This window comes from Gavia stellata, chromosome 13 (genome assembly GCF_030936135.1).
Source record: "Gavia stellata isolate bGavSte3 chromosome 13, bGavSte3.hap2, whole genome shotgun sequence".
Classification (NCBI taxonomy): domain Eukaryota; kingdom Metazoa; phylum Chordata; class Aves; order Gaviiformes; family Gaviidae; genus Gavia; species Gavia stellata.
Window position 1 is genome coordinate 25,019,043 of NC_082606.1, and position 26,154 is coordinate 25,045,196.

Below are 26,154 nucleotides of genomic sequence, written 5' to 3' on the forward strand. Positions count from 1 at the left end.
GGCACGGCGGGGAGCGGGGCGGTGCGAGGCCGAGCGCGGCGGGCTGCTGGAGGAGCCACCGGGAGCGGCCGATCGGGCCGGAGCGGACCGGGCCGGAGCGGGCCGGGCCGCGCCGCGTCGTGTGTGAGGGGCGCCCTCGTCCCCGCCGCTCTTGGGGCGCGGTGGCGTTGCTGCAGGAGGGCCGTGGGGTGCCGCGGGTGGCCGTGGCGGCAGGAGCCGGTCCGGAAGGTCCCTTCCAGGACCGCAGCAAATCCGCAGCCTTCTAGGTTGATTTTTGGGTTTGGTATTCCTCACCAGGTTTCTTAATCAGTTTCTCATATTATTTGTCTGTGTTCTATCAATACCAGTTTGACCTTTCTCCATTCATTATATATTGCTTTCCTTCGCTTTCTCTCTTAACCCAGGTGGTCTTCTAATCAAAACTGCCCACTTCCAAAATTGTGGAGTTAAACTGGTTTTTAGCAATCTCCTTTTCATTTTGTTCTTCCTCTTTTTGACTGTTTTTCTTCATGTGCATTTTCGCTCTTGATCGTTTACAAGAAATTAGTGTTGAGTATCATATAACATGTCTATTAACAGTCCATTTTAAACACGTGTCTGGTTCATGATCGGCTTGTCACAATGAGGTCTGAAATGTAGGAAGAACAACTTCTCTTATGTTCTTGCAGGGATTCATAAGTTCCTAGTACATTGCCTCATTTTCTAAAGAATTTCCTTTTTTAATACAGTCTCTCTGACATGAATGCATTTGCTTTCTACAGCTATCTTTATGTGCAACTTGGGGCCCAACAGTATCATTCTATCATGTATCAGTATAATTAAACTACCCTCTTTATATTGTGAAAACTTCTGTTGTCCTGAATAAAGACTGAGGAATTTGGCTAGGCATTTCTTGTTCATCGTTGACATAAATGCCATGGTGTACAATTGAGCCAGGAAAGCTATGTGCCATTCCTGCTTTTATGAAGCTGTATTTGAGGTTTAGCACTGTTGGCTTCAATCTTGCAGTGCTGAAGTTAGTGGCAGTCTTTCCCTTGTTCGTAAAAGGCTGCTGACCCAAAGTTCTGTGCTAACAGGTGGGCTTTGATTAAAGCTGAATTTAAATACTATTTTCAGTAGATTATAAAGCTAAGCATGCTATAGATAGCTTATAGGTAGTTAAATATGTAGTGATGACTCAATAATTGACCAAAACATGTTTAGTCTGTAAAGACTAAATACATAATTTAGTGGTATCTTTGTACAGTACCATTAATGTAATGCTTTTATTAACACAAATACATACTACATATATAATCTGTTAGAGAAATCTTGACTCTAAACACAGTTGTCTTTTGCAGCCAGAAACTAAGCTCACAGCAGCATTCTTTCACAAAAAGTGAAAATCCCAAGAGTCTTCCTTGAGAAGAGGGCAGGAGTAAACAGGGTGTAAAATTTACTAGAGCAGAAGAAACTTTCCTTTATCAAAGGCGGGGTTGTGGCGGAAGCTATATTTTTGTGGAGGGTAATGAATTGTTGGAAGTGAATCATACTGGGGATAAGATTATAATTAACCATGAAAGCAATTTAAATAGAGATGGCTTTTTCATCATTGGAGTCCTCCTTTGATGGTGAAAGTTATGGGTTTGATGCAGAGTGTTTGGTATGTGGCCGGTGTTGCAGAATTGCTCAGACTAGATGTCTCATGGTGTCTTTGCTTTACAGTATGTAAATCTGGCTCATCCCCACTTGTTTGCTTCCAGCTAAGTATTGTGGTCTGCTCAGGAGTAAATTACTTTATTGGTTCCCCAACTGTCTTCTTAGGTAGCCTACATGAGAACAAAGAGAGGAAACAAAACAGCATTACAAAGTGGATGAAAAGACAGGGAGTATGTACCACAGACAAAATTAATCTTGAATTACCCAATTTTATTTTGTTTTGTTCTGTTTTTCCAGGTGGCTGCAGGGCTTCCTTGGACCTTACAGGTCCTTCAAGAGAAACTGTACCTGGTGTGTGGGGACAAGGGCACAGTTTTCCAGTTCAAGCCTTTTTGCCAGTACAGAGCTTGCGCATGTTGTACTGTCATGAGGGGGGGAAGGAGAGGATTTTATCATGGGCGCTCAGAATGGGGAGATTTCCACCTTGCCTCCAAAGAGTGAGGACTCCTCTGCTATTCCGGCAGCCTTGCTGTGCCCTAGCATCATGTCATGACTATCAGCAGAACTGGGCAGGATTTGGGCTCCCTGCTTTTCAGTCACTTGCTCTCAGTCTTCCATGGGGGGGCTTGCAGATTGTGTGCATGCAGGGCTGTGTCCCAGGCAGTTGCTAGGCCGTTTGTAGCGAGGTCAGGATGCAAAAGCAGAGTCTGGAAGCAAAGGGGATTGAGGACATGCATTTTGAAAGCCAGACTTCCCTTTTTCCTGCCTGGCTTGTCTGGTGCAGTGGAAGCATGTGGGATGGGGCGATCTGCATTCTTTTGCCCCGAGTGTGCAGCTGCTTCCCTTGCATTTTCTTCAGAGCTTCGCGCAAAGTTCCCTGCTGCAAACATGGACGGATCGGGGCTGTGGGAGTGATCTGGGCTAGCACTGAGGGTGCAGCTGTGAACTAGCGCTGGGGGTGGGGGGTGTGGGGATGTTCGTGTGGATGTCCTTGTGTTTGTTTCTTTTAAGGCCAGGTCACTAACTTGGGTCATTTGACCACTATGATTTTGATCTGATGCTGGGAGCCAAAAGGCAACTTTTGCTGTTGGCAATCCATAGCCTAACATGCAACCATGTACAAAAGAGTATCATCAAGTATATGAGGGGTAGGAGTCTTTTATATATATATACACACATACACATATATTTTTTCAATATATATATATGTAAAATATATATACTTAATTGAGACAGCTCCATCTGGATTCCTACAGAGCATTCTGACCCTGTAGGCACAGAACATATAGCTAAACAGGGTAATTAGAGAAGACAATGAAAATGAATAGGGATCTAAACCTTATTATAGACATAGAGGATAAGAGTTAAACTTATCGGGGATAAATGGGGCCTAAAGGGAAAGGTCATGATTGGCTGTACATGATTGAAGTACAAAAAATAGTATTAAGAAAAAACCTATTAATAAGGATGAGATGGATCATCCGAATGAAGGATGCTAAGATGTAGAGTGGCAACAGACGTATGTTGTTCCAGCTGTCTGAGAGTTTCATGTGTGCTACAGAGAGAATAAGTGATGACTTGGAATTCTTAGTGCTAAATGGGACCTAGAGCAGATCCTACTCCATCTTCAGGCTTTGTTTTGCCAGAAATGAGGATACATGTGAACAATTACTCAGTGGAAGGTTGTTTGAATATGCTATTATTTCCCAATCTTTTTTGGACTGCAAGATTGTAATACTTTGGAGAGGCAGGTGTGATAACTATATACTATCCTGTTTGGAGGAGAATTTGAAGAGGTTAGAGATTTCTTATGTTTCAGTGGTAGCCTGCAGCTAGGTTATCTTTAATTGACTATAAAATCACAGCTTCAGAGTCTTCAGGTGTTCTAAACATGTATTTTTTTTCAGTACCATTAACAGAAATAATCTTTCTCATAAAGGAGGTGGCCAATAAATACCTGCACAAGAACAGATAACAGTAGTTTAAATAAAGGACTGAATTTTGGAGCTCTTGTTTGCCCTAGGAAGCTTAGTGATTAGGTATTAAAGCCAAGTACTTAAAGAAATTTTTTTTACAGAATTGATCATTCAAAATTTGAAACTAGAGAAAAATAGGTACCTCTGTAATGCTATATGTAAGGCTATCTGACCAGTGGCTATTCAACATTTGAAAGAAAAGAGAGGCAATAAATTAAACACATAGATGCACAAACCCTAACAACAGTTAGCAGAGACAGTAACAAAACCCAGAAATCTTAAATTGGGGGAGCTGTTACAGGAACCACTGAAATATAAAGTTGAAGAGGTTCAGCCAGATTCTGTGATGATGTACGAGAATAGTGTTTTATTTCTCTTATCAGAATGGGTCTTACAGGAAAGAGTAAGTTTATGAGATTTTTTTTTTTTTGAGGGAGGATTGTGGAACTGCAAAAAATATTGTGGGATTTTTAGGGGGAACAAAACCAGTTCTGTACTCCACAGTCTACATATAAACATTATTTTATATGTCTTCTCATTGTATAACTGCGAAGTGGCCACATGTGAAGTAATGCAAATAAATGTTAATAATTAGAACTATAACTGCTTGTTATAAAACCTTTTGTTTTGTAATTTATGTCTGGCATTCACCTATGTAGTTATTTCTGTAACTGTTGAACTGTGACATGTAACCCTTACAATCAACAAAACTAGCTTTCACTTAGTCTCTTTCATACAGACCCTTAAAAAATGTATGTAAGTACACTTTTTCATGGACTGGCAGAATCACTGAGATTGAAAGAGACCTCTAGAAGTCTCTAGTCCAACCTCACTTCCTCAACGCAGGGTCAACTAGAAGTGGGTTGTCCAGGACTGTGTCTAGTTAGGTTTCCCCAGTATCCCCTAGTATCCCCAAGGATGGAGACTCTACAACTTCTCTGGGCAACTTCTTACAGTGTTTGATGATCCTCAGAGTAAAAATGTTTCTTATGTTTAAGTGGGCTTTCATGAATTTCAGTCCATTGCTTCTTGTCCTGTCCTCTCTCAGCCTTTCCTCATATGTCAGATGCTCCAAGCCCTTAATCAGTTGCTCAGTGTTTCACTAAACTTGTTCCATTATGTCCACGTCTTCCTTGTACTGAGGAAGCTGGAACTGGACCCAGTACTCTAGATGTGGTTTCACCAGCACTGGGAAGAGGGCAAGGATCACGCCCCCATATCTGTCAGTGATGCCTTTCCTAATAGAGGCTATTGGTCTACCAAATTACTTAATTTGTGCTTAAGTAGTAAGTTTATGCCCTGGCAGCGAAATTCATGGGCCTGATTAAAATGGACACGTGGTGGCATCTTCAGTACTCTGACTCTTGAACAAGAACTAGGCAAAGCAACAGTAACAGATGGGCCTAACACGCACTGAGGGGAAGGGAACTTTCAGGGCATGATTATCTCTGGCAGTGCTGCTGCAATGTCGCTGTCGTTGCATGCTGACAGTTTGGGGCACCCTGCTTCGAGCTGTGGCTGACGTTTTGGGTGAGTTACTGTGGTGTGGTCAGCAGAGCTGTTCAGATGAAAAGGCAGAACCGTGTCCAGCAAGGCCGGGTTTTGCTCCGGAGGAGGGCTGATGCAGCTGGGAGCCCTGGCAAGAGAGACTACGCAAGCCTGGCCCAGCAGGGTGTGTGGAAGGGGGCAGGACTGCGGACGCTGAGGTGATCCGGCTGCACTGTGCGCACGGGGGCTGGCACGGGGGGGCTGCGTGCGTCCGGAGGCTGGAAGGGTTGAGAGGGTAGATGTAGGGTCATGACCGGGTTGACCTGGGCTGCGTCCCTTGTACAGGGCTGGCAGAGCTTAGGTCAGAGCTTAGCTGGGCCTTATGAACGGGGCTGGCAGGAAAGCTCAGGGCTGCAGGTGGGCCAGGGCGGGGGCCCTGTGAGGGGGACCCCGGGGCGGGACGCAGGGACCTGCGTGGGGCAGGGCGGGCAGGGCAGGGTCCGTCGGGGCTGAGGGCTGTGGGACGGGGACGGGCGCTGCGCCGGCCGGCGCCACCGCGGTGGCGGGGCAGGGCAGGTCGTCGCGCCGCTCCGGCAGCGGAGGAAGGTGGCGGAGGCGGCCAGGGCGCGGCCGGGGCGGGGAGAGCGAGCGAGCGCGGAGCGGCGGCTCCTCCCCCGCCACACCCGGTGCGGCAGGAAGAGGAACAGCCGCGCCCGCACCCAGCTCCCGGCCGGCCCCGGCCCAGCGCAGCGCCATGGCGGCGGCGGAGGAGGTGGACGGGCTGTCTATGTCCCGGCCCCACTATGGCTGTGAGTACTGGGGCGGCCGGGGACCCGCGCGGCCGCCGAGCACCAACCTGCCCGGCGACGCCCTGCCCGGCCCGCGCTGTCCGTCCCTTCCAGCGGCCGGTGCTGGGAGCGGAGGCTGGAGCGCGGGGGGAGCCGCGGGGCCTGGGCTCGGGGAGTGGCCCCGGGGACTGGCCCGCGGGCGCGCTGGGCCCCGCCGGCTCTCCGCGCGGGCCCTGGGGCGCGGCCCGCCGTGCCTCCCGCGGGGGGGACGCCATGGGGCGCGGGTAGCCCGTCCGAACCCGACGTCCTCCCTGGGCGTTAGAGAAGGGCGCTGGGAGAAGGCGGTGGGTGGGCAGCGCAGGAACGTCTCCCGGCTCTCCCGCCGCCACCTCCCGCGGGCGGGCTCCGTGCCTCGCCCAAGATGTCCGCCGCGGGCGAGGGGGGAGCGCGAGGCGGGGGCGGCCCGGGCGGGAGGGGGCGCGGGGCCGCGGGCCGCCGCCGCGGCGGTTCCTGCCTCCTTCCCTCCCGCGTATTCCGGCCACCGCCCCGGCTTACCGGGCGAAAGGGGCCCTCCGATCGGACGCCTCCACCTCCGCGTCACACGCTTGCTGCGGAGCGGGAGCCTGTGGGTCAGGGCGCCCGGGGTACCTGCTCGCGCGTGCTACGTGCGAAACCACCTCAAAAATGAGCGAAGGCGGGATGGGGGATGTGAGCGACAGTCGGTCAGGCCGTGCGGTGCCGCCCGAGGCCGGGGCGGGCGGCCGCAGGTGGAGCGCGGGAGGGCGGGCTGCGGGCTCGGCTCGAGGTGAGGGGGGAGCGGGAGGAGGGGAGGGAGGTGTTCCTTATGCAGGCGCTGCCCGGTGGCTTGGGACGGTCTTCAGCTCTGGCGACGTCGGGCAGGGTTGGAGTGACCAGAAGGGCGCTTTTGCGGTACCCCAGGCTGGCTTCCGAGAGACCCTTTGCAGTTTGAACCAAGATCTTGCCTGATGCCAAGTGCTGTAGTTGATATCTCGTCGCTTGCACGTATTTGTCAAAGGCATTTTGGGTGTAAGCTAACCTGTGGTTAGGAACGGTACGAGACATTTCCTATTTGTCAAGGCGGTCCATAAAACCTAAAAAGTTGTGGTGTCTTGGGGTTTTCTTTGACATGACAGCATGGACGAGGTATTTAGCTGTAAGAGTGGAAAGAGCGGGCGTTACCACTGAGGCTTTAAACACCCAGAATCTGGAATATTTAGGCATGTGCCCCTGTGCAGGTTCTCAGCTTGGTCCAAAGATGACACGCAGGTTGTGGGTCTGAATGATTCCCTTCCAGACGAGGACTGTGAGTGGCTTTACCTTCTTTTTTAGATGGGCTATAAAGATACAGAAGGGATTACATGATGTGAATATATGTTGTTGTCCTTCCTTAATCTTTGGCTACTGAAATCGGAAGGAGGGATGTGTGGTCACTGATGTGCTTTTGAGGAAGAGAAAGGCAAAGCTAGAAGAAAATAAGAAAATGAAGGACTGTTTTTAAGAAATTGGAAGGTGGAAAAAGTTGGATCACAGTCAAATTGAGAAATCGGAAAAAGGGAAGATGGCAAGCTTACATGACAAGGAAGGAAGGATAAGGCAACAGCATCTCTTCTGTTGCTTGTAAAGAGCAGATATATTTGGTCCTTTGTTTTGCCAAATCAAATAAAGCCTGTGATGAGTTTCTGTGGGAAAGGTTGGATCTGATTTTTGGTGTGTCTGTTCAGTTGCATTCAGTCTTCAACCACCTGAGAATGTGTTTTGACTATTTGCAGCTGTCTTGGATAATGAGAGATTAACAGCGGAGGAAATGGATGAAAGACGACGCCAGAATGTAGCCTATGAATACCTTTGTCATCTGGAGGAAGCAAAGAGGTAAGAATAAGTGGTTTTGAAACTGCTGGTGCTTTAAAAGAAGTTGTGATATTTGGTAAGGGGAATAATTTGGATGCAGCTTACCTCTTGTCTGTGTTTCTTAGTGGCTATACAGATTAATTTTAAAAAACAAACAAAAAACCGAACAAACCCCCAAAAAACAACCGACCCCTGATGTGCTTATCTAACACGTTCTTAAAGACTTTTTGTGACAAGGACTCCGTAGCTTTGGTGCTCCAGTATTCTTAGCACTGGATGGGTTCTCCCTGTTATCTAACTTGTATGTGTCTTGGTGTGATGTTACCTCGCTACTTATCAATGGACATGAAGAACAGGTTATTCTCTTCCTCTTAACTGCAACCTTTTACAAATTTAAATTGTAACCTTGCATTTCCCTTGCCCTTACCTTCTCTTAGACCAAAACCCAATTCTTGCGTATTTCTCGGTGGATCCTATTTAATAGATCGGTAGTACTTTTCCCTGGATTGTTCTTTAACTTCTTTCCATTCACTCCATGTCTTTCTGGAAGTGCACTGCCAAAACAGAGAAAAGTTTTCTGAGAGGGATGCTAACATACATACTTATAAGAGCACAAGGATTATTTTGTGTACCCTGATAGATATGCTAGTATTGTACATTATGGCATGGTATCTACATTTTCGTAATGGTATGATGTAGTAGAGTTTTGCTGAGTTGCCACCCTTTTCCTTGAAGGTGTGCTGCTGAAACTTTTTCCTTGTTCTGTGTTTATACAGTCTGTTGTGTTTTCCCGAGTATGTTACCTTTCACTTCATCCTGCCGAATTTGATTTTTCCTGATCTTTCATATGTTGAAATAATTTTGATCTTATTCCTATCCTCCAGCCTGTGTGTAGCTTTTGTGTCATCTGCGTGTTTAATAAGCATGTAAGCATGCTGTATTTCTTCATTCAGATGATTAATAGAAGTACGATCAGAACACAGTAGATGCTATATATCTGCTATTGAAGGAGAAAGAACCAAGATTAAAAATGAATGTATGAAGTCTTACTGTTGGTATTTTTAAAATCTTTTTGCAAACATTCAATCCTATGTGCTGTATGTGAAGAATAGGAATGAGACAGACCAGTTTGTCGACTGCTTCCCTTCATGACAGTGGGGTCTTTTCGTGCCTTTGTATAAAATGAATTTTTTACCTGAAATTTAAAATGTTTTTTGAAGCTGAGATTGAGACCAAAGACAGGTTTTCAAGAACAAGATTGAAGAAAAAGAGGTGAGGTAATGTTTATATTGGTGACTCCCCCTGCGCCCAACACTTTTGAAAGTAAGGCTAGTATTTCAGATTGCATTTTGTAATTAGTCAGGAAATGGATTGTGAGCATTTTGTAATTAGTCAGGAAATGGATTGTGAGCTTAGACTTTTCTTGTTCCCACCAAGGTCTAGGCAAACTAGCCAATGTGTGTGCCACAGAAAATGACTTCTGGAGCAGTAGAAAAGTACGGAGCATGCATAAAAGTACCTCGCTGGTGGGGGGTCTGGAGCACAGCTGAGGGAGCTGGGGTGGTTCAGCCTGGAGAAGAGGAGGCTGAGGGGAGACCTCATCGCTCTCCACAATTACCTGAAAGGAGGTTGCAGAGAGGTGGGTGTTGGCCTCTTCTCACGAGTGACAGAACAAGAGGAAAATGGCCTCAAGTTGCGCCAGGGGAGGTTCAGAGTGGATATTAGGAAAAATTTCTTTACTGAGAGGGTGGTGAGACACTGGAATGAACTGCCCAGGGAAGTGGTGGAGTCACCCTTCCTGGAGGTGTTCAAGGAACGTGTGAACGAGGCATTGTGGGACATGGCTTAATGGGCATGGTGGTGTTGGTTGATGGTTGGACTTGATGATCTTACAGGTCTTTTCCAACCTTAGTGATTCTGTGATTCTGTAAAAACATGCTCTAAATAGCCAACAGCATGTTTTGTCACGGCTCACTGAATACTTCAATTTGCCTTTGTCCTCCAAAAGACCATATGGATTATGAGCCAGAAAACTCTCTGTTCCACTGACTGGGTGATGAATTTTGGGTAAATCTCTGTAAGTCTTCCCCAGCAAGACAGACGTGTTCCACCACAGTGATTTTATTGGGGAGGAAATGCTGAGTTTGTACAAGTTCACTGCTGGCAGAGTATAAAGGAGGACTTCATTCCAGGATTTTAATAGTTTACGCTGCCTTACCAAGAACGTATAGCATATTTTTGAAGGGGCAGGAAGCACTCAGTTTATGCTACAGTCTTTTAGGTGCTTCGTAACAATTGTCACTACTATCGATTCACAGAGGCTGCTTAGTTACTAGCTGATAATAATTTTCTGTCCATACAGATTTGGGTGAGGTTTGCAGTAGTGAGAAAGATCTGACTATATGTCAAAATAACTCCTTCCCTTTGAATCCAAAAATCTTTAGGATCAAACGCTGGGTGACAGGGGGAGATGAGCTGCGCTGTAGTCACTGTCCATGCTTGAAGGAGCCCCAGATCCGTCACTTGTGGACTCTTTCTGTCATTGGCCTCAGAGTAAATGCTGAGGTGCTTGTTCTCTGTTTAATTCCATGTCCAGATTTGCAGAAAAATTCAGGCAAAAATACCTAACACAGCAACAGCTTTAATATTCATTAAGTTCTTGCTTAATCATGGGAACTTACTCTTTAGATAAATCATCTCTGACTTTTAAAGTTTCTTGGCCATCTTATCTCTGCTTCTGAGTATTGCCTTGGTGTATTGATAAGGCTGGGCAGCTGGGCACTTGATTTTGCCTCACCTTGTCAGAAACAGGATGTTTTCACTGTTTTGTCTCAGGATGAGCCTTCAGATGTTTCAAATAATGCCTAGTGGTTGCCAGTATGTTTTGTGAAGAAGGAAGCAACAGCTGTGTCACTCAAAGTGCAAGCAGTGGTGTTACAGCCTTCGTCATATCCACCTTGGCAATCAGAGCACGCACTTGTTAAGTGGAAGGTCTGCTTGGAGAACTTCAAATACCCCTTTTCCAACCCTCAACCCATGTTTGCTTAGTGGCCTACAGGCTGTTCATGCATGTGTGAATGGGAATTCCTGACTCCTATAGCTGAAGCCATATCGCTTTGCATAAGAGTTAAAGATTAAATGACCAGAAGGAAGGGAGCAGACTCCTTAGTTTAATAATTAAGATACACAAGTGAGAGCAGAAAGGCTTGAGTTCATGGTCTAATCCCAAGAATTTTTTTTTCCTCACTGAGCAGTATTTTTGTAAGTTGTCCTTTGAATTTTTTTTGTTACTGCTAGTACAGCCTAAAAGAGGGCTCTTGGTTGCATTGTTGGAAAGGAGTTTATTTAACAAAAACAACTAAACCAGAACTGTAAGAGATCATCATATTTGAAATTAGTGTCCTTGGTCCGAGATTTTCTGTATTTGACTTCTTTGCCAGTAGTGTAACTGAGACGTAACATGTGAATTGGACACTAGAGCGTTTTGTTTGTGCTATTGATTACAGTGACTCAGAGCTATGGTGTGGATAGGAGGGTTTATAATCTTTCTTCATAGTGAGAGATTTTTCAGATTGGAAGTTATGTCTGTAAGGAGGTGAGAAGGACCTAGTAGCAGAGCAAGGTATCTGGTGCGCTCTGTGTCACGCTCTCAGAAGCTGAAAAGGTGAACGTTGTAAAGTTGATGCCGGCTGAAGAACAATTCTTGGCACCCTCCCTCCTCCCCCTGTAATCATATTATCATATTACCTTATCATATTGCGTTTAGACACTGTAGTTTATATTCTGCTTTTCTATAACATAAAGGGACCTAAAATGATGTGAATAATATCATGCTGATTTGCATTGCCTCAGCATTGTCAGAGGCTTGCTGTCCTTTTAACCAAGCAACAAATACAGAATCTAGAAGCAGAAGTGATTTTTTTTCGTAAATGTTAAAAGAAGAAGGTAAGATGAAAATTGGCTAGCACCTAATTTCATACTGAAATGAAAAATCCAGAAAAGTCTGGATTTCTGAACTGTCTGATGTAACAGCATGTGTGCAGCAGCTTTGAGTATTTCATGACATTGTTTGGAGTACCTGTCTGCTAAGGAGCATACATCAGAGGCATTATCGGAGGAATATCAATGACTTGTACTTATTTAATGGTATTCCAGCCTGTTTTGTTTTTTCTTCAGCTGTCGCTGTTGTTCTATTTAGCAGTTTTTGACTTCAGCTACTAATGTGCAACAGTCTTGTGAAAGAGGCATTATTCTTGCTAGTTGGAGAAAGGGAGCCAGAGTGTGCAACTAAGTTGCTCAAGACCGTGAAAGACACTGAAATGAAAATTGGAGCTAAAATGAAGATTGTGAATAGAGGGATTCCTGTACTATGCTTGGACCAGATACCTCTTTCTTGAATAAAAATGGCTTTATGGGTAAGTGTTGTTCAATACTTAGTTTGGTGGTTGTGGGTCTGTTGGTTTTTTTCTGTCTCAAAATCAGTTGTCTATACAGAAAAGCTGTGGCAGTGCAGATAAAACTGTAAGAAGTACTCTGTTCTGTTGTGACATGGCAGCTTGCGCTCACAGAAGGTAAGGGTATACTTACCCAGAATAGAGGCAACCCAAGAGAACTACTTTTTGTGGTCCTTATCTAGAAGTCAGGCTGATGCGCTATAATCTTCATCTGTGTTGTCCAATAGCCTTTTTTTCCTACGTGGGTTATTTGTTGGGGTATTGTGGCATTTTCATGATGAAATTAGCACTTAGCAATTTGGCAAAGGCTTTTTCAAGCTTTGTCTTTCACTGTGGAATGTTTTAGGTTCTCCAAGTTGGAAACTAGAATGTTGTTGGCTCTCTTGTTTCCTTGTCTGGCTTGCTGCGTGATGGTACCATGCTTTTCCCCTGGCATAGTAGGAAATATTTTCATTCTGGGTTATGCCCTAGCGTGGTATAAGCATTTGAGTGCCCAGATTATGTGGCTTCCAATAACTGTGTAACTTCCATTGTGCCTGAGCAGTGTGTTCTTGTATGAGTCAGGATGGAATCTGACCATGTGGGTTTTTCTCTCCTTGGGGTTTCTTGTAGATGACGTTCCCTACTGATTTAGTCTGTTCAGATTGAAGCATACTGTCTGTGATCTTGTGGTAATCCCCTTCTTTCTGACAGATTGGAAGATGGTTTAGTGTAAACTGGTGATAGCATTGAGAGAAATAAATATTTTGTACCTGTGTGGTAAAGTCTGAAGGGTCTCTCCTGTTGATGGCTTTTCTGTAAGAATTACTTGCCCCTCTCCCTCATGCATGCTCTCTCTCTTTAAAGTAGGGAGCAATTTTTTTGACTGGGATGACTTGTCTGTGTCTTTAAGCAAAAAATAAATGTAAATTGTTTGCCAGGTGACCCAGTTCAATTTTGTTTTCTAGAAGAAGTCTAATGTTTAAAGACAAAATCTCGTCCTCATCTTTTTGGGTTTCCCACTTTCAGTTTGAAAGTGTTTGGATGGACATCATTGTTTCCTGGAATTTGGTGTAGTCATCCAAGAACTGCTGAAGCAGGTTTCTTTATCTTCAGAGGTGTAGGGTGCCCAGAAGAATGAAGAGGAAGAATTACAGAGGACAACACTTTCTGGACAGATTGAACACATCTAGAGTTAGTGCTAGATGGGAAGCTTTATAAAGCTTATTCTGCGAGTAACTTTGTAAAGCTGGTTCATCAGTGTCTGTAAAGGTGTAGGTATCAGTTGTTGAAGGAGCTCTTGTTTGAAGATAAAATATTTGAAATAGTACTCTACAGCTTCAGTCTGCTTCTGAAGGAAATGCGATAATTGCTCTTTCACCCAGAATTAGTTTTAAGAGGCTTCTTCATTGCAAATTGGAGATTTTTCAGAAAGGCAATAAATTGCATTGGTTCCATTCTCTTGTTAACCTGATCTTGGAAAAATTGAGGTAGTTCAGTTAAAATACATGTCTGATGAGCCTCTGTTAAGAACAGGACTGCAATAGAGAGCTAGGTACCAGTAAGGTAGTTTGAGAAAGAGGATTAGGTTTTCTCACTTACTTTTGTACAGGTCACAGTGTGCCTCAGATAAGCAGGTCGTGTGCAGAACGTGTTATTTAAATCCTGCTTAAATTAATCTGCAAATTAGATACAGGCAAGTTTCCTGTGGGTTTTGAAGCTGTAGAGTTAGTGCACTACCTCTTGGAGGATTCTGAGGATGAAATGGTAATAGCTAGTATGTGGAGTACAGCCTTGAGTGCCACAGTCCTGGTGGTGTGAACCACAGCTGCAGTTGAAGAATTTCAATTTTTTTTTTTCTTTGTTTTACTGTAAATCTCAAGGCAGCAAGAATCGTAAGGTAACTCTGGAGTCCCTCAGATAAAAAGAAAGATGAGGACTGGTTTGGGATTATCTCTGAGCTCATTCTTTTTTTTTTTTTTTTTTTTTTTCCCCCTCCCCTAGACTTAGGCAAACCTGACTTTGTGGGATGGGGTTTCTTTTAGCTTTTAAAGATATTTCTATTTGCATTAATATTCTAATGTCCAGAGTGTATGCAGCCCAGCTACAGTGTAGTGTCCTTCAGTGATTTATGAGCAATTAATTGTATTACCTGAGAAGCATAGGAAATTACTGCAACTTTGCAAATAACAGAAAAAGAGAAGATAATGCAGTGGATCTTAAACTGTTCACAGACTAGATATGAAACATATTCTGTAGTTATGATATGTGAAAGCTATTTTGGCTTATGCAGGTCAGCCTGTGTCTATATTTAATCCATCAGATCATAATGGTCCCCTCTTTAGCAACTGCTGATCAGTATTGCATGCTGGAAAAGATCTGAAGATGGAATTAGTTATGTTTAGAAAACATCTGTGGTAATTTAGTCAGTAGCCTGTAATGTAGAACCTAAGAAAGTGTTCCTCTTATTGATGAGGTTTTCAGACTTAGACGGGAGGCAATCTGAGACTTCTGAATGATGTTAGTCTGGTTTGCCCATGTTTTATTTCAAATTTATAATTTCTTTTTGGAGACCTTTTGTTTTTATTTTCTAACTTCAGAATGAGGCCTTTTTTTTTTTATCCATTTGTAATGTTGAAGTATGATTGGATTTTTACAGTTCCAGAGTCGAGAGAAATGCGCTCATTTATAAACGGATGTATTTGTAGATATATTTGTATGTGAGGAGTCCTGATATCTTCATGTATAATCCAAGTCACAAAATTACAGGGACTGGCATTTGGCTGAAAAGACTTGCATAATTCCCACCAAAAGTGACCCCTCTAGATCAGGTGAGTGGGTCAGGTTGTCACTAATTGACATAGCAGAACTTACTGTTAGGTGGCATGAACAGGGTTCCTCTCTTTATTCCAGGCTAATCAAGACTTTTTTCTTTATTTCCTTGTATTTCCATTTTATTCCCACATGTAAATTGGGTCAGTACTGTATTTTGGTTTGGTTGCTGTTTTTTGGGGTTTTCTCTGTGTGTGTGTGTGTGGTTTTGGTGGTTTTCTTGTTTTGTTTTCTGCTTCTGTCAGATGCAATGCAAGTCCCATGTTAGATTGTAATCCATGAATATTCATAGATAATATTTTATTATCAGTAGTTGTAAGTTGTAAGTAGCTGCTGTTTAGCTCTCACCAATTCATCCAGGACTTCTTATCAGCTCCTGTTTGGACTTGAGATACTTCTCTACAGTTCCTGTACTGTTCCGTTGATGACCTCATGCAGCTGGCAGGGAGTGGCTGTCTGGATTGGAAGTGTCTTGGAATGCACATTCAGAACTGTATTTTTCTGAGAAGTGGGTGGAGAGAGGTGGGGGGAGGACAGTGGTGGAGTTCCACCATCTTTGCTTCACTCCGAATATTTTTTTAATGACTCACTGGAAATAGTAATGAAAGGCAGGCCAGGAGGAGAGAAACAGCTGTTTGCACAGAATTCAATTCAGAGACCAGGGTTTTGCTGTTTGGACGGTGGTTTCTGAAGGAATATTGTACGTAATGAAAGAAGAGAGCAGCCCAAAATAACCAAAGCGAGTAGTTGTCACGTAACAGCTCGGGTACTGTGGAGTGCTTCTTACAAGCCCTACTTGCAAAAAATTGACTTAGTTTTGAGGTATGATAACGTTAGTGATGCTGTATCTTTCAAGCATTTAAGCCTATTTAGTTTCTAATGGTAAGTGATCAAGGCAATTAGCTTTGGCAACAGAATGGTTGAATGTGCCTTGAAAAAGATTTTTGCATATGTGATAATTAAGTTCCTCACTACTCTGTGCTTGGTACTCATCTGAAAGCTCTTCAGGACTAATCTTTTTGGCAAATGTGATAGGATCCCCATGAGCAAGAGCAGCTAAGGTCATTTTTACCAGTCGTTGGCAGTGTTTGCAATGGAACAAAGAGGAACCTCATATTTACAAAATCACAGAATCGTTAAGGTTGGAAAAGAACTGCAAGATCATCAAGTCCAACCAACCCAACACCACCATGTCCATTAAACCATGTCCCGAAGTGCCACGTCCACACGTTCCTTGAGCACATCCAGTGATGGTGACTCCACCACCTCCCTGGGCAACCTCTTCCAGTGCTTCACCACTCTCTCAGTAAAGAAATTTTTCCTAATATCCAGCCTAAACCTCCCCAGCACAACTTGAGACCATACTTTTACAGGGGAAGAAAAAAAAGGATTTCAATGCCAGAATATTAATATGGTCTTTGGTTCAGCTGCATGTTGCCAGGGAGGGTACATCAGTCATTGGGAAAAAATCTGGCCTATGTTACTCACTAATCCTTTGCTTTTTGGTATCTTTGAACTGAGAATGTCTCTGTGGATAATGTGAGTGTTCTGGGACCTCTTAGCTATGGGCAGCACTTGTTTTCCTAGCTCTTCATTTGAGAGGCCGTGTCTTTTCCTGCACAAAGTGTACTGAAACACATTTAAGTTTTCACCTACCTCCCTAGAGGAGAACACTCCTGATGCAATATATTTATTTTACTTCGTTGTTACCTCTCTGAGAGATCTTACTTCATCTTCTTGGGTGAGTCCTTGATTTATTCAGAGTTGGTAGAATGAGTTATTTTAGAGAGAAGTTTTTGTTTGGGATTTTTGCCTGGCTGTCTAACACCCTTGCTCAGGTGAACTGGATGAAGAGCTGAGGCCGTCTGCAAGTTTTCTCTTCTGATCCCCTGCAAGAATGCGTACCAAGTTTGCAACTGTAACTGAACTAAAAATGTTTGAGATTCATACGTAGAGGCAATGATCTGCTGAGTATGAGATCCTTCTTTCAATAAAATGAGTAGTATGATTTGTCAAAAAAATGTCATACCTGTGGTTTTGGCAATACTGAGCAGTGCAAAAGCCTTTAAGCCATAGCTTCGTACATTCTTTCGGATAGCTTATGCAGACACTGGCGGGGCGGGGAAGTGTTGCCCTTTTGCTCCGGCCACTTTTTCCTCTTCCGTGATGCTGTTGTGGCCATGCATGTTTTCCTTGGCACACCTGTAGGGAATTGCAATAGAAGGGCTAAATGGATGTGAATGGAAGCATCTAGATGTGGAGGTGTCACGTGCAACAGGGAAAGGGCTGTTGGAATGACTTGTGTTTGAAAATGTCTGGATTAGCAGCTAGTTGTCGAGACCCCAGCATGTTTGCGTTCGGTTTCACGAGACACCCTTTGGAGGCAGAGTACAGTGAACAAATCCTGATGAGTCACGGAGGCGGCACAGGACAGAGATAGTCATCCCTGTCAGCTACAGAAGGGTGTGGAAAGGCCTGACTGTACCCTCTAAAATCTGCATGTGGTTGCCAACTGAGGAAGAGTCCAGGAGATGTGAGGAGAACTTGACAACTGGTGTCCATCGCTCTCCATGTCAGGGCAACAGATCCTGGACCTCCTAAAGCTTGTTGTTGGGCCAGGTGTAATGACCCACTGCTGGGTGGACGGCTTGAACATCCTTCTGGTTGTCTGACTGCTGGACAGACCTCGTGGGCACCAAATGCTTTCTGGTGCTTGTGAGTATGAGAGTGAGTGAAACCTGTTTTCTTTACAGTTTTTATGTCAAATACAATCAGCTTCCCCCTTCTCTAAGGTCTGGTGTATTTTGCTACATTGTTGGTACAAGGGTGTAGCTGCATTTCCTACTCGTCTGCCACCTTACAGGTTCAGTAGACACTTGTTTTAGACCTAAGTTGAATGCAAGAGCTTTTTCTTGTCTGGGGCAGGTGACAAAGATTTAAATTTCTATTTCAGCTTGTTAGATTTCTCAAAACTATTTGAGTTGACGTTGAAATCGAGTGCTGCTCTTGATAGAGAACTAGAGAAGAGAATTATAAACCAATGCACAGTCAAAATGTGCTTTAGGAAACAGATCTTGCTCAATAGAATATTTCAAATTACAATTCTGATTGTTTTGTGGTAATTACTGGTGTAATTTTAACACTTGTAAAGGTACCTGACTTAATATGTCATGCTGATTTGAGCAAAGCCCTGTGTGTTTATAGGTGTGATTTCAGATTTACTTGCTTTGGAAGACGTTAAGGGGCTGATCTTGAACACTCTATCTCTTGATGATGATCTTGTTTCCTAGGGTGTCAGCTGGTACATCACTGCGGAAGCCAACTTGCCTTCCCCCACCCCACCCCACTGTGGGTTTGAAGATGTTCTTTAAAGAGTGGAATTCTGCATAAGTATTGTTGGTGCCTTCCTTTAGCTTGGACACCTGCTGTCTGGAACGTGCTGGTGTCCCCCAGTCTGCTTTTGTGAACCTTGTTTCTGTAGGATGAGTTGTCAGGCAAAAGACAGTAGTGTTTGGAATTCTATGCATCGGTGCAGGATACTAGACAAGACGGGCAAAAGCCAGTGATATGTTATGCCAACATTGACCCTGGGGGTGAGCAAACCTGGTGGGGAGTTAAGGAAAGGGAGAGGGTTTTTCTTCCTTGAGGTTTTGTTGTTCTGAGTGGAATGCTTGGTATTCTGAAAGTCTTTGTATGATGTAATTTGTCATTTTTGTAGCATGAATTGAGTGGCTGGTTAGCAGTGTTCACTGGCTGCTTTCCAGCTTCTGACTGGCAGTTATACTGTGATCACTGAAACTCAGTTTGACAGAAGATTCTGCCCTCAACTCCTTGCAGTTTTTCTACCGTCTACCAGATTCTTGCCAAATTTTCCTGTTACAGCAGCCACGTGAGTAAGATGTTACTGCAACCTCTGTTGCTTGGGGAAGACGGTATCATTTACTGCATGTCAGAAATCCTTTGAAACAAACTACTCTCCACTAAAATAAAAGTCCTTTTCAACACAGGGGCAGGGTAGGAAGGCTCTGCAGAGGGATCTGGACAGGCTGGATTGATAGGCCGAGGCCAATTGTATGAGGTTCAACAAGGCCAAGTGCCGGGTCCTGCACTTGGGTCACAACAACCCCATGCAACGCTACAGGCTTGGGGACGAGTGGCTGGGAAGCTGCCTGGCGGAAAAGCACCTGGGGGTGTTGGTCGACAGCCGGCTGGATACGAGCCAGCAGTGTGCCCAGGTGGCCAAGAAGGCCAATGGCATCCTGGCCTGTATCAGAAATGGTGTGGCCAGCAGGAGTAGGGAGGTGATCGTGCCCCTGTACTCGGTGCTGGTGAGGCCCCACCTCGAATACTGTGTTCAGTTTTGGGCCCCTCACTCCAAGAAGGACATGGAGGTGCTGGAGCGTGTCCAGAGAAGGGCGACGGATCTGGTGAGGGGTCTGGAGCACAAGTCTGATGAGGAGCGGCTGAGGGAGCTGGGGTTGTTCAGTCTGGAGAAGAGGAGGCTGAGGGGAGACCTGAAAGGGGGTTGTGGTGAGGTGGGTGTTGGCCTCTTCTCCCAAGTGAGTAGCGACAGGACAAGAGGAAATGGTCTCAAGTTGTGCCAAGGGAGGTTCAGACTGGATATTAGGAAAAACTTCTTTACTGAGAGAGTGGTGAAACACTGGAATAAGCTGCCCAGGGAAGTGGTGGAGTCACCATCACTGGAGGTGTTCAAGGAACGTGTGGACGTGGCATTGTGTGACATGGTTTAATGGGCATGGTGGTGTTGGTTGATGGTTGGACTTGATGATCTTGCAGTTCTTTTCCAACTGTAGTGATTCTGTGATAGGTGGATCGTTCCAATGGATTAAAATTTACGTGTGTTTTCCAATAAGAGTTTTTCCTGCTTCAGCTTCTGTTGTTTCTTATTGTCTTTGTCTAATTGAGACTGCTGCTGTTGCAAGTACTCTATTTATATTGCTACTGGTTAAGAGTGATTAAATATTCTCTAACAGCCAGTTTACTGACCTGACAAAAATAAATTGTTATTTTCCTTGAGATGGAGGGTGGGGATATTCTCTGTCAGGCGCCTGGGCTGAATCTGCTTGCTGAGACACATGGGCCACCAGAATGCTAGGGAAGCAGCTGGAGTATGTTGCTGCAGCCAGAGAAGGAGATTTATCTTTTGTAGGTGTGCCGTGACATTGCTGCTTTTTCTTCTGTGCAGTTTTAAATTTATTATCTGCACCTACACAGTTATGCCTGTTCTTGTGTCCTGCTAGTTTATTACCCTGGTCACGTGGCCGTCTCTCTTTGGTTTCCACTCTCTAGTCTCCTTTTTTCCAGTACATCAAATTCAAGCTTGTTTTTGTTTTCAAGACATGTTATTTAGCTTTGTCATAAGTAGTGACTTTTTCACTTGCTGATCACTACTTTCACTTGGCCAAGGACAGTAGCTTTGATCAATTCCTGTTCTGTATCTTCATCAAATAAGGTCCCTCTTGAAGATGATTTCTTTTACCCCCAGCTGGTGTAAAGCTTCTGCCTTTTCCTCTATTTAATGCCTTCTGCAGCAGTGTCTACCATCCTTCACTGGATTTGAGAGTACCAAGGTAAGTTTTTTTTTGGGGGGGGTATGCTTTCTTTGTCCAGTGCTCACCTTTGTTTTTTATTGTTACATGTTTTATGGCATGTTGTGGGCTGTCTGGGGCAAAGGATGCCTTGGACAAGAATGTGCTGAAGCACAATGAATGGCTTGTGCATAATTGGGATTTCTCTGTACCACAGTAAACAATAACATCCTTGTCTGGCTGCTCTGGAGGATCACTTTATATGTCTAGTGGATGGGAGGGCTTTCAGAGAAGATTCTTTTCCTGTTGTGGTGGGTTGACCTTGGCTGGCCACCAGGTGCCCACCAAGCCACTCTCTCACTCCCCCTCCTCAACTGGACGGAGGAGAGACAGTAAGATGAAAAACTCATGGGTCAAGGTGAGGACAAGGAGAGATCACTCAGCAATTACTGTCACAGGCAAAACAGACTTGGGAAATTTAATTTTATTCCCAATCAAAACAAAGTAGGATAATGAGAAATAAGAACAAATCTTAAATCACCTTCGCCTCATCCTTCCCTTCTTCCGTGGGCTCAACTTCACTACCGAATTCTCCACCTCCTCCCCCTGCGCGGTGCAGCGGGGCGGGCAGTGGGGGTTGCAGTCAGTTCATTATGTGTTGTCTCTGCCGCACCTTCCTCCTCACGCTCTTGTTCTGTTCCAGAGTGGGGTCCGTCCCACAGGAGACAGTTCTTCACGAACTTCTCCAACGTGGGTCCTTCCCATGGGCTGCAGTTCTTCGTGAACTGCTCCAGCATGGGTTCTTTCCACAGGGTGCAGTCCATCAGGAATGGACTGCTCCAGTGTGGGTCCCCTGCAGAGCCATAGGTCCTGCTACCAAAACCTCCCCATGCAAACCCAAGACACCTGTGTAGACATAAGCATGTCATGTGAGGATACTTAGGTTCTTCTTGGCTGGAGGGGGGATCAAAGCTTGTACTAGGCCCACCTGTGCTGATTAAGAGAATCTGTCTCAAAGCCAAATAAGTTGTTTGCATGTATCCTTGATATGTGGTGTGCTCATGCAGCATTGCCCCGCTTGGATACACAGGGATTATCATGCCTTGGTATAGAGTGTTAAAGGCTAAATGGAGAAGCAAAGTTGGATTCTGTTTGTTGTGTGTTGTCTGTGTCTGGAGCAATGCAGGAACTCTGCTGTTCCTCTTCTGAATTACTGCAGTGTGCTTCAAGTGAAATTGCAACTTCAAGCTTTGCACCGTGTGTGCTGGCTGTCAGTTTTTGGGTGAGGTCTAAGACTGTGTGGCTAATGGTTAAAAGAAAAAAAAGAGTACCTTAGTTTACAAAAGACTTTTAAAAGACCTTGATCTTCATTGATGATTGCAGGAGGTAGAAATTGGCGTACATCACAGAATCACAGAATCACAGAGTCAGAATCACTACGGTTGGAAAAGACCTGTAAGATCATCAAGTCCAACCTGAAAAAAAAAAAAAAAAGCAAGCCAACCGCCACACAACAACAACAAGGCACAACACACCAAAAACCAACCCACCCAACACCACACAGCACCATGCCCATCAAGCTACATCCCACAATGCCACATCCACACGCTCCTTGAATACCTCCAGGGAGGGTGACTCTACCACCTCCCTGGGCAGCCTATTCCAATGTTTCACTACTCTCTCAGTAAAGAACTTTTTCCTAATATCTAGCCTGAACCTCCCCTGGCGCAACTTGAGGCCATTTCCTCTAGTCCTGTCGCTACTCACTTGGGAGAAGAGACCAACACCCACCTCTCTGCAACCCCCCTTCAGGTAGTTGTAGAGAGCGATAAGGTCTCCCCTCAGCCTCCTCTTCTCCAGGCTAAACACCCCCAGCTCCCTCAGCCGCTCCTCATCAGACTTGTGTTCCAGACCCCTCACCAGCTTCGTCGCCCTTCTCTGGACACGCTCCAGCACCTCCATGTCTGTCTTGTAGTGAGGGGCCCAAAACTGAACACAGTATTCAAGGTGCGGCCTCACCAGCGCCGAGTACAGAGGCATGATCACCTCCCTGCTCCCGCTGGCCACACCATTTCTGATACAAGCCAGGATGCCGTTGGCCTTCTTGGCCACCTGGGCACACTGCTGGCTCATATTCAGCCGGGTGTCGATCAACACCCCCAGGTCCTTTTCTGCGGGGGAGCTTTCCAGCCACTCATCCCCAAGCCTGTAGCGTTGCCTGGGGTTGTTGTGGCCAAAGTGTAGAACCGGCACTTGGCCTTATTGAACTTCATCCGGTTGGCCTCAGCCCATCGATCCATGTACATAAGTACATAAGTACTTCTGAAGGTTTTCTTAGATATGTATAGACATCTCTGGTTAAGTGAATACAGTTAGAAGTCTGATTTAGGGTGACTAAAACCAATCTGTTCCTTAATTATAGTTATACTACTTTTGCCTGAGTGTTAAAGCAAAATGTATTTAAGTCCTATGTACTTTCTGCGTGTGATATAACTAGCGAAAGCAATCTATAGCCCCTTTTTATGCATTTTAATAGTTCTGTGATTCCCAAATGCATTTTTGCCCATTAGATAAACTCACAAATCTGACATTCATAAACTTCTGTCAAAAAAAAAGTTTCATCAATTAAACATATGCTATGTACAATAATTTAGGTAAGTATGAATAGATACAGCATATCTAATTGAGCAATCAGTTACCTAGTTTAAGAAAAGGCTATGTTTATTTGCATGTCTCTTACTGGCCTTTGTCAGAAACAGGGTATCGGGCGATGTGGGGCAGGAACTTTTGGTCTGACAGCATGAACAGGCATAGGGGCTGCTGTTGTCATCTGTGCCTTCCTTGGTGATAGCTTCCTGGATTAAATATGGTTGAGGTAGCTGGAAGGCATTGTCAGCAACTGTGCTCACCAGATTGCTAGACTGGATAGTCATAAAGTACAGGCAGATGCTATCCAAAAATACAAAGAGAATGGAAGTAAGCATAGAGCGGTTGCCATGGGGAAATGCAGATGAACCTACAGCAATTTGGGAGGCTTGACTTTTCTAAAGGTATTTGTCCCTGCCCCTTTCTGGCATTTGGTTGGTGTGCTTTCACCTCTATTTTGTAACTTCTGTTGTGCATTTGGGAATGTGGTGTGACTGCGGGGGGGGACGACACACAACCCTAAGGAGATATAACGCCCCTGATATTCTCCATGGGCTGGAAAATGTTCAGTTGTAGTAAGTGCTTGGGTGTGCCACATGAGTGCCTTGCTAGTTTGGGCTGCCTGGCTGGTATATTTCAGTGCAAGAGAAGAGCAGGGAGCCAACGGTGAAGCCTATTTGTTACATGGTGGTAGCTGTACTGTTGGGATGAAGTTAAACTTTGGTAATCTTTACTAGCTAGTTTGGAGATGTAAGCAATAAACTCTTGCAGGAACCTTTTCCTTCAAGAGCAATAAGCAAAAAGATTTCTTAATCTGATAAATGAAATGGGAGAATGCAGTGCTGTAGGTCCCATGTAGAGCTTGGAATTACAGGGGTTTATTTTAAGACATGGTGTACTGTAATAATTTGAGGGACGGACTTCCCAGTCTTTCTGTAGATGATTGTGTTTGAAGAACTGCATTAGTTTCCTGTGAGGTAACAATACTCTCAGTGATCTCAGCCTTGATGTTCTGGGACTAGCTCATTTAACCATCACTTGAAGGCCTGCTCTCACAAGAGCTCATGTAGAATCCCAGCCTGACGTGTAGGATTAGGTGAAAGGATCCTGGTATTTGTGTATCACAGTTCCAGGCCCTTCCTAGTGACTTTCCTCTACTTAAAATCAAGATGGTTATTTCCTTAGGGAATATGTTGGCAGTCCCGTAGCTGATTGAGTGCTGTGCACATTTGGAGTAAGAGCCTCTCTCTGAGGTCAAGAGGATGTCACTTCAACAGTGGGATGAGTTGTAAGGCTCTCACCACTTAGAATCTTTTTTTTCTGAGCTGTGTTTTTTAGCATGAAGTACTGCTAATTGCACTTTCTTGAACTATACGCATTCAGAATTCATAAGTTCATAGTTGTGATGAATGCTTTACCTTCAACAGGCTGAAGAACTCCAGTGGGATCTCTTGCCTCTTTGTTTTCATAGCAGAGGGCACCTATACTGTTTATGTTGACACACAGGTGTGTGCACTTAGTATTGGACTCTTAAGAACCTTCTACAAGAGTGCCAGCATTCATTGTGATGTGAACACCTTCCGAGAGTACAAATGACTTTGGTGCTTTTGAGAAAGATCTTGGAAGCTTTGTCAGCAGTTTTGCCAAGCGCTGTGTGTAGCTTTTGCACAGCTTCCAAGTTCTGACCATAGTTAATGGTTGAGCAGCTCTTCAGTCACTCTTCTAACAGTATCCAGGTGCCTCTCCAGATTGCCGTGTAGGCTGAACAGTGCTGCTTGGAGTTGCCTGCATTTTAAATGTTAGGGGTGAACACTTGGAAGGGGAAGCAACTGGAAATGACTCTTAAAAGTTCTTCATGGCATTTTCAGTACATCCATTCAAATTGCACCTTTTCTTTTCCATTTAATATTGGGTATTGTGAGATTTGATGAAACTAAGAGTGTAAGATGCACTTTTTGTCTGTATATGGATATAGCAACAGGCAATGGGTGAATACCCATAGGATTACTTTGAAAGCACAAAAAGATCACCTCATTTTAAGGATCTGTACCCACAGTGTGAGCATGCACATGGAGATCGCATCCTGAAGATGTGTTTGAAGAACTTGATTTTGGGCAAATAGCCTGCCTATTGCGTGGTTATGAGAAGAAGATGTGTAAGACAGTCTAACTGTGTTAGCAGAGCACAGGTTTAGGCAAGATTATTTTGCTAATTAAAATACGTTGGTATAGTATACAGTCAGCATTACAAAGACTGGAGGATAGTATCATATGAGCCTGGAAAGAGAATCAAGCTCTATGCTCTTCCAGCTCACCTCTAGACTTCCTTCAGGATGAAATAAAGCATATTCAGCCTTCTTGAAGAAGGAGACAACACCCTTCTGAAACATAGTTGGTAGGGGACCTCTAGAAGCAAGCAAGGAGTGCTGTGGCACTGACATGCTTATGAAGAGAAGACTCCCGTGATTCTGACCCATGATCAGGAACTCTGAGACCAGTGCTCCCAAACTAGAGGCTCAGAAGTTTGCATTTAGGTTCTGCTTGCAGCTTTCCTGCTAATGAAATTGGTAAGGTGTGCAGTAAACAGAATGTGATGTGATCCTGTGGACAACTGAGCTTCAACCAACACTTAGCATTGGTACCAGACTCTGATATGAGTGCTACTGGTTATCCTTTAGCATGATGTGTTAGTGTTACGTACTTTATCTTCTTAGAGTTCTTAATGGCTAGAAGTACTGAAACGTTGCTCTTGAGGCCAACACAGTGGAAGTCACCACCAGGTGCAGATCCAGATGGTGTGTTGGGCCGCAGTCTGGTCTCAGAGCTGAAAAATGTCGCTGGATAGGTCTATGTACAAAAGGAAATTCTAGCCCAGCTGAAGGTTAGAAAAAGTTATTTCTGTCTTCTGCAAATAATTAATTTTACCTTGAAATTAC

General features: G+C 44.6%; 1 protein-coding gene across 1 annotated transcript in view; it reads left to right on the plus strand.

Moving 5' to 3' along the window:
• The first annotated feature begins 5,856 nt into the window (after positions 1-5,856).
• Positions 5,857-26,154, plus strand: part of IQGAP1 (IQ motif containing GTPase activating protein 1) — a 76,551-nt gene continuing 56,253 nt past the window's right edge. Inside the window, exons 1-2 of the mRNA XM_059824185.1 lie at positions 5,857-5,911; positions 7,681-7,780. Of these exons, the coding sequence (XP_059680168.1) occupies positions 5,857-5,911; positions 7,681-7,780 (155 nt within the window). The remainder of the gene's footprint in view (positions 5,912-7,680; positions 7,781-26,154) is intronic.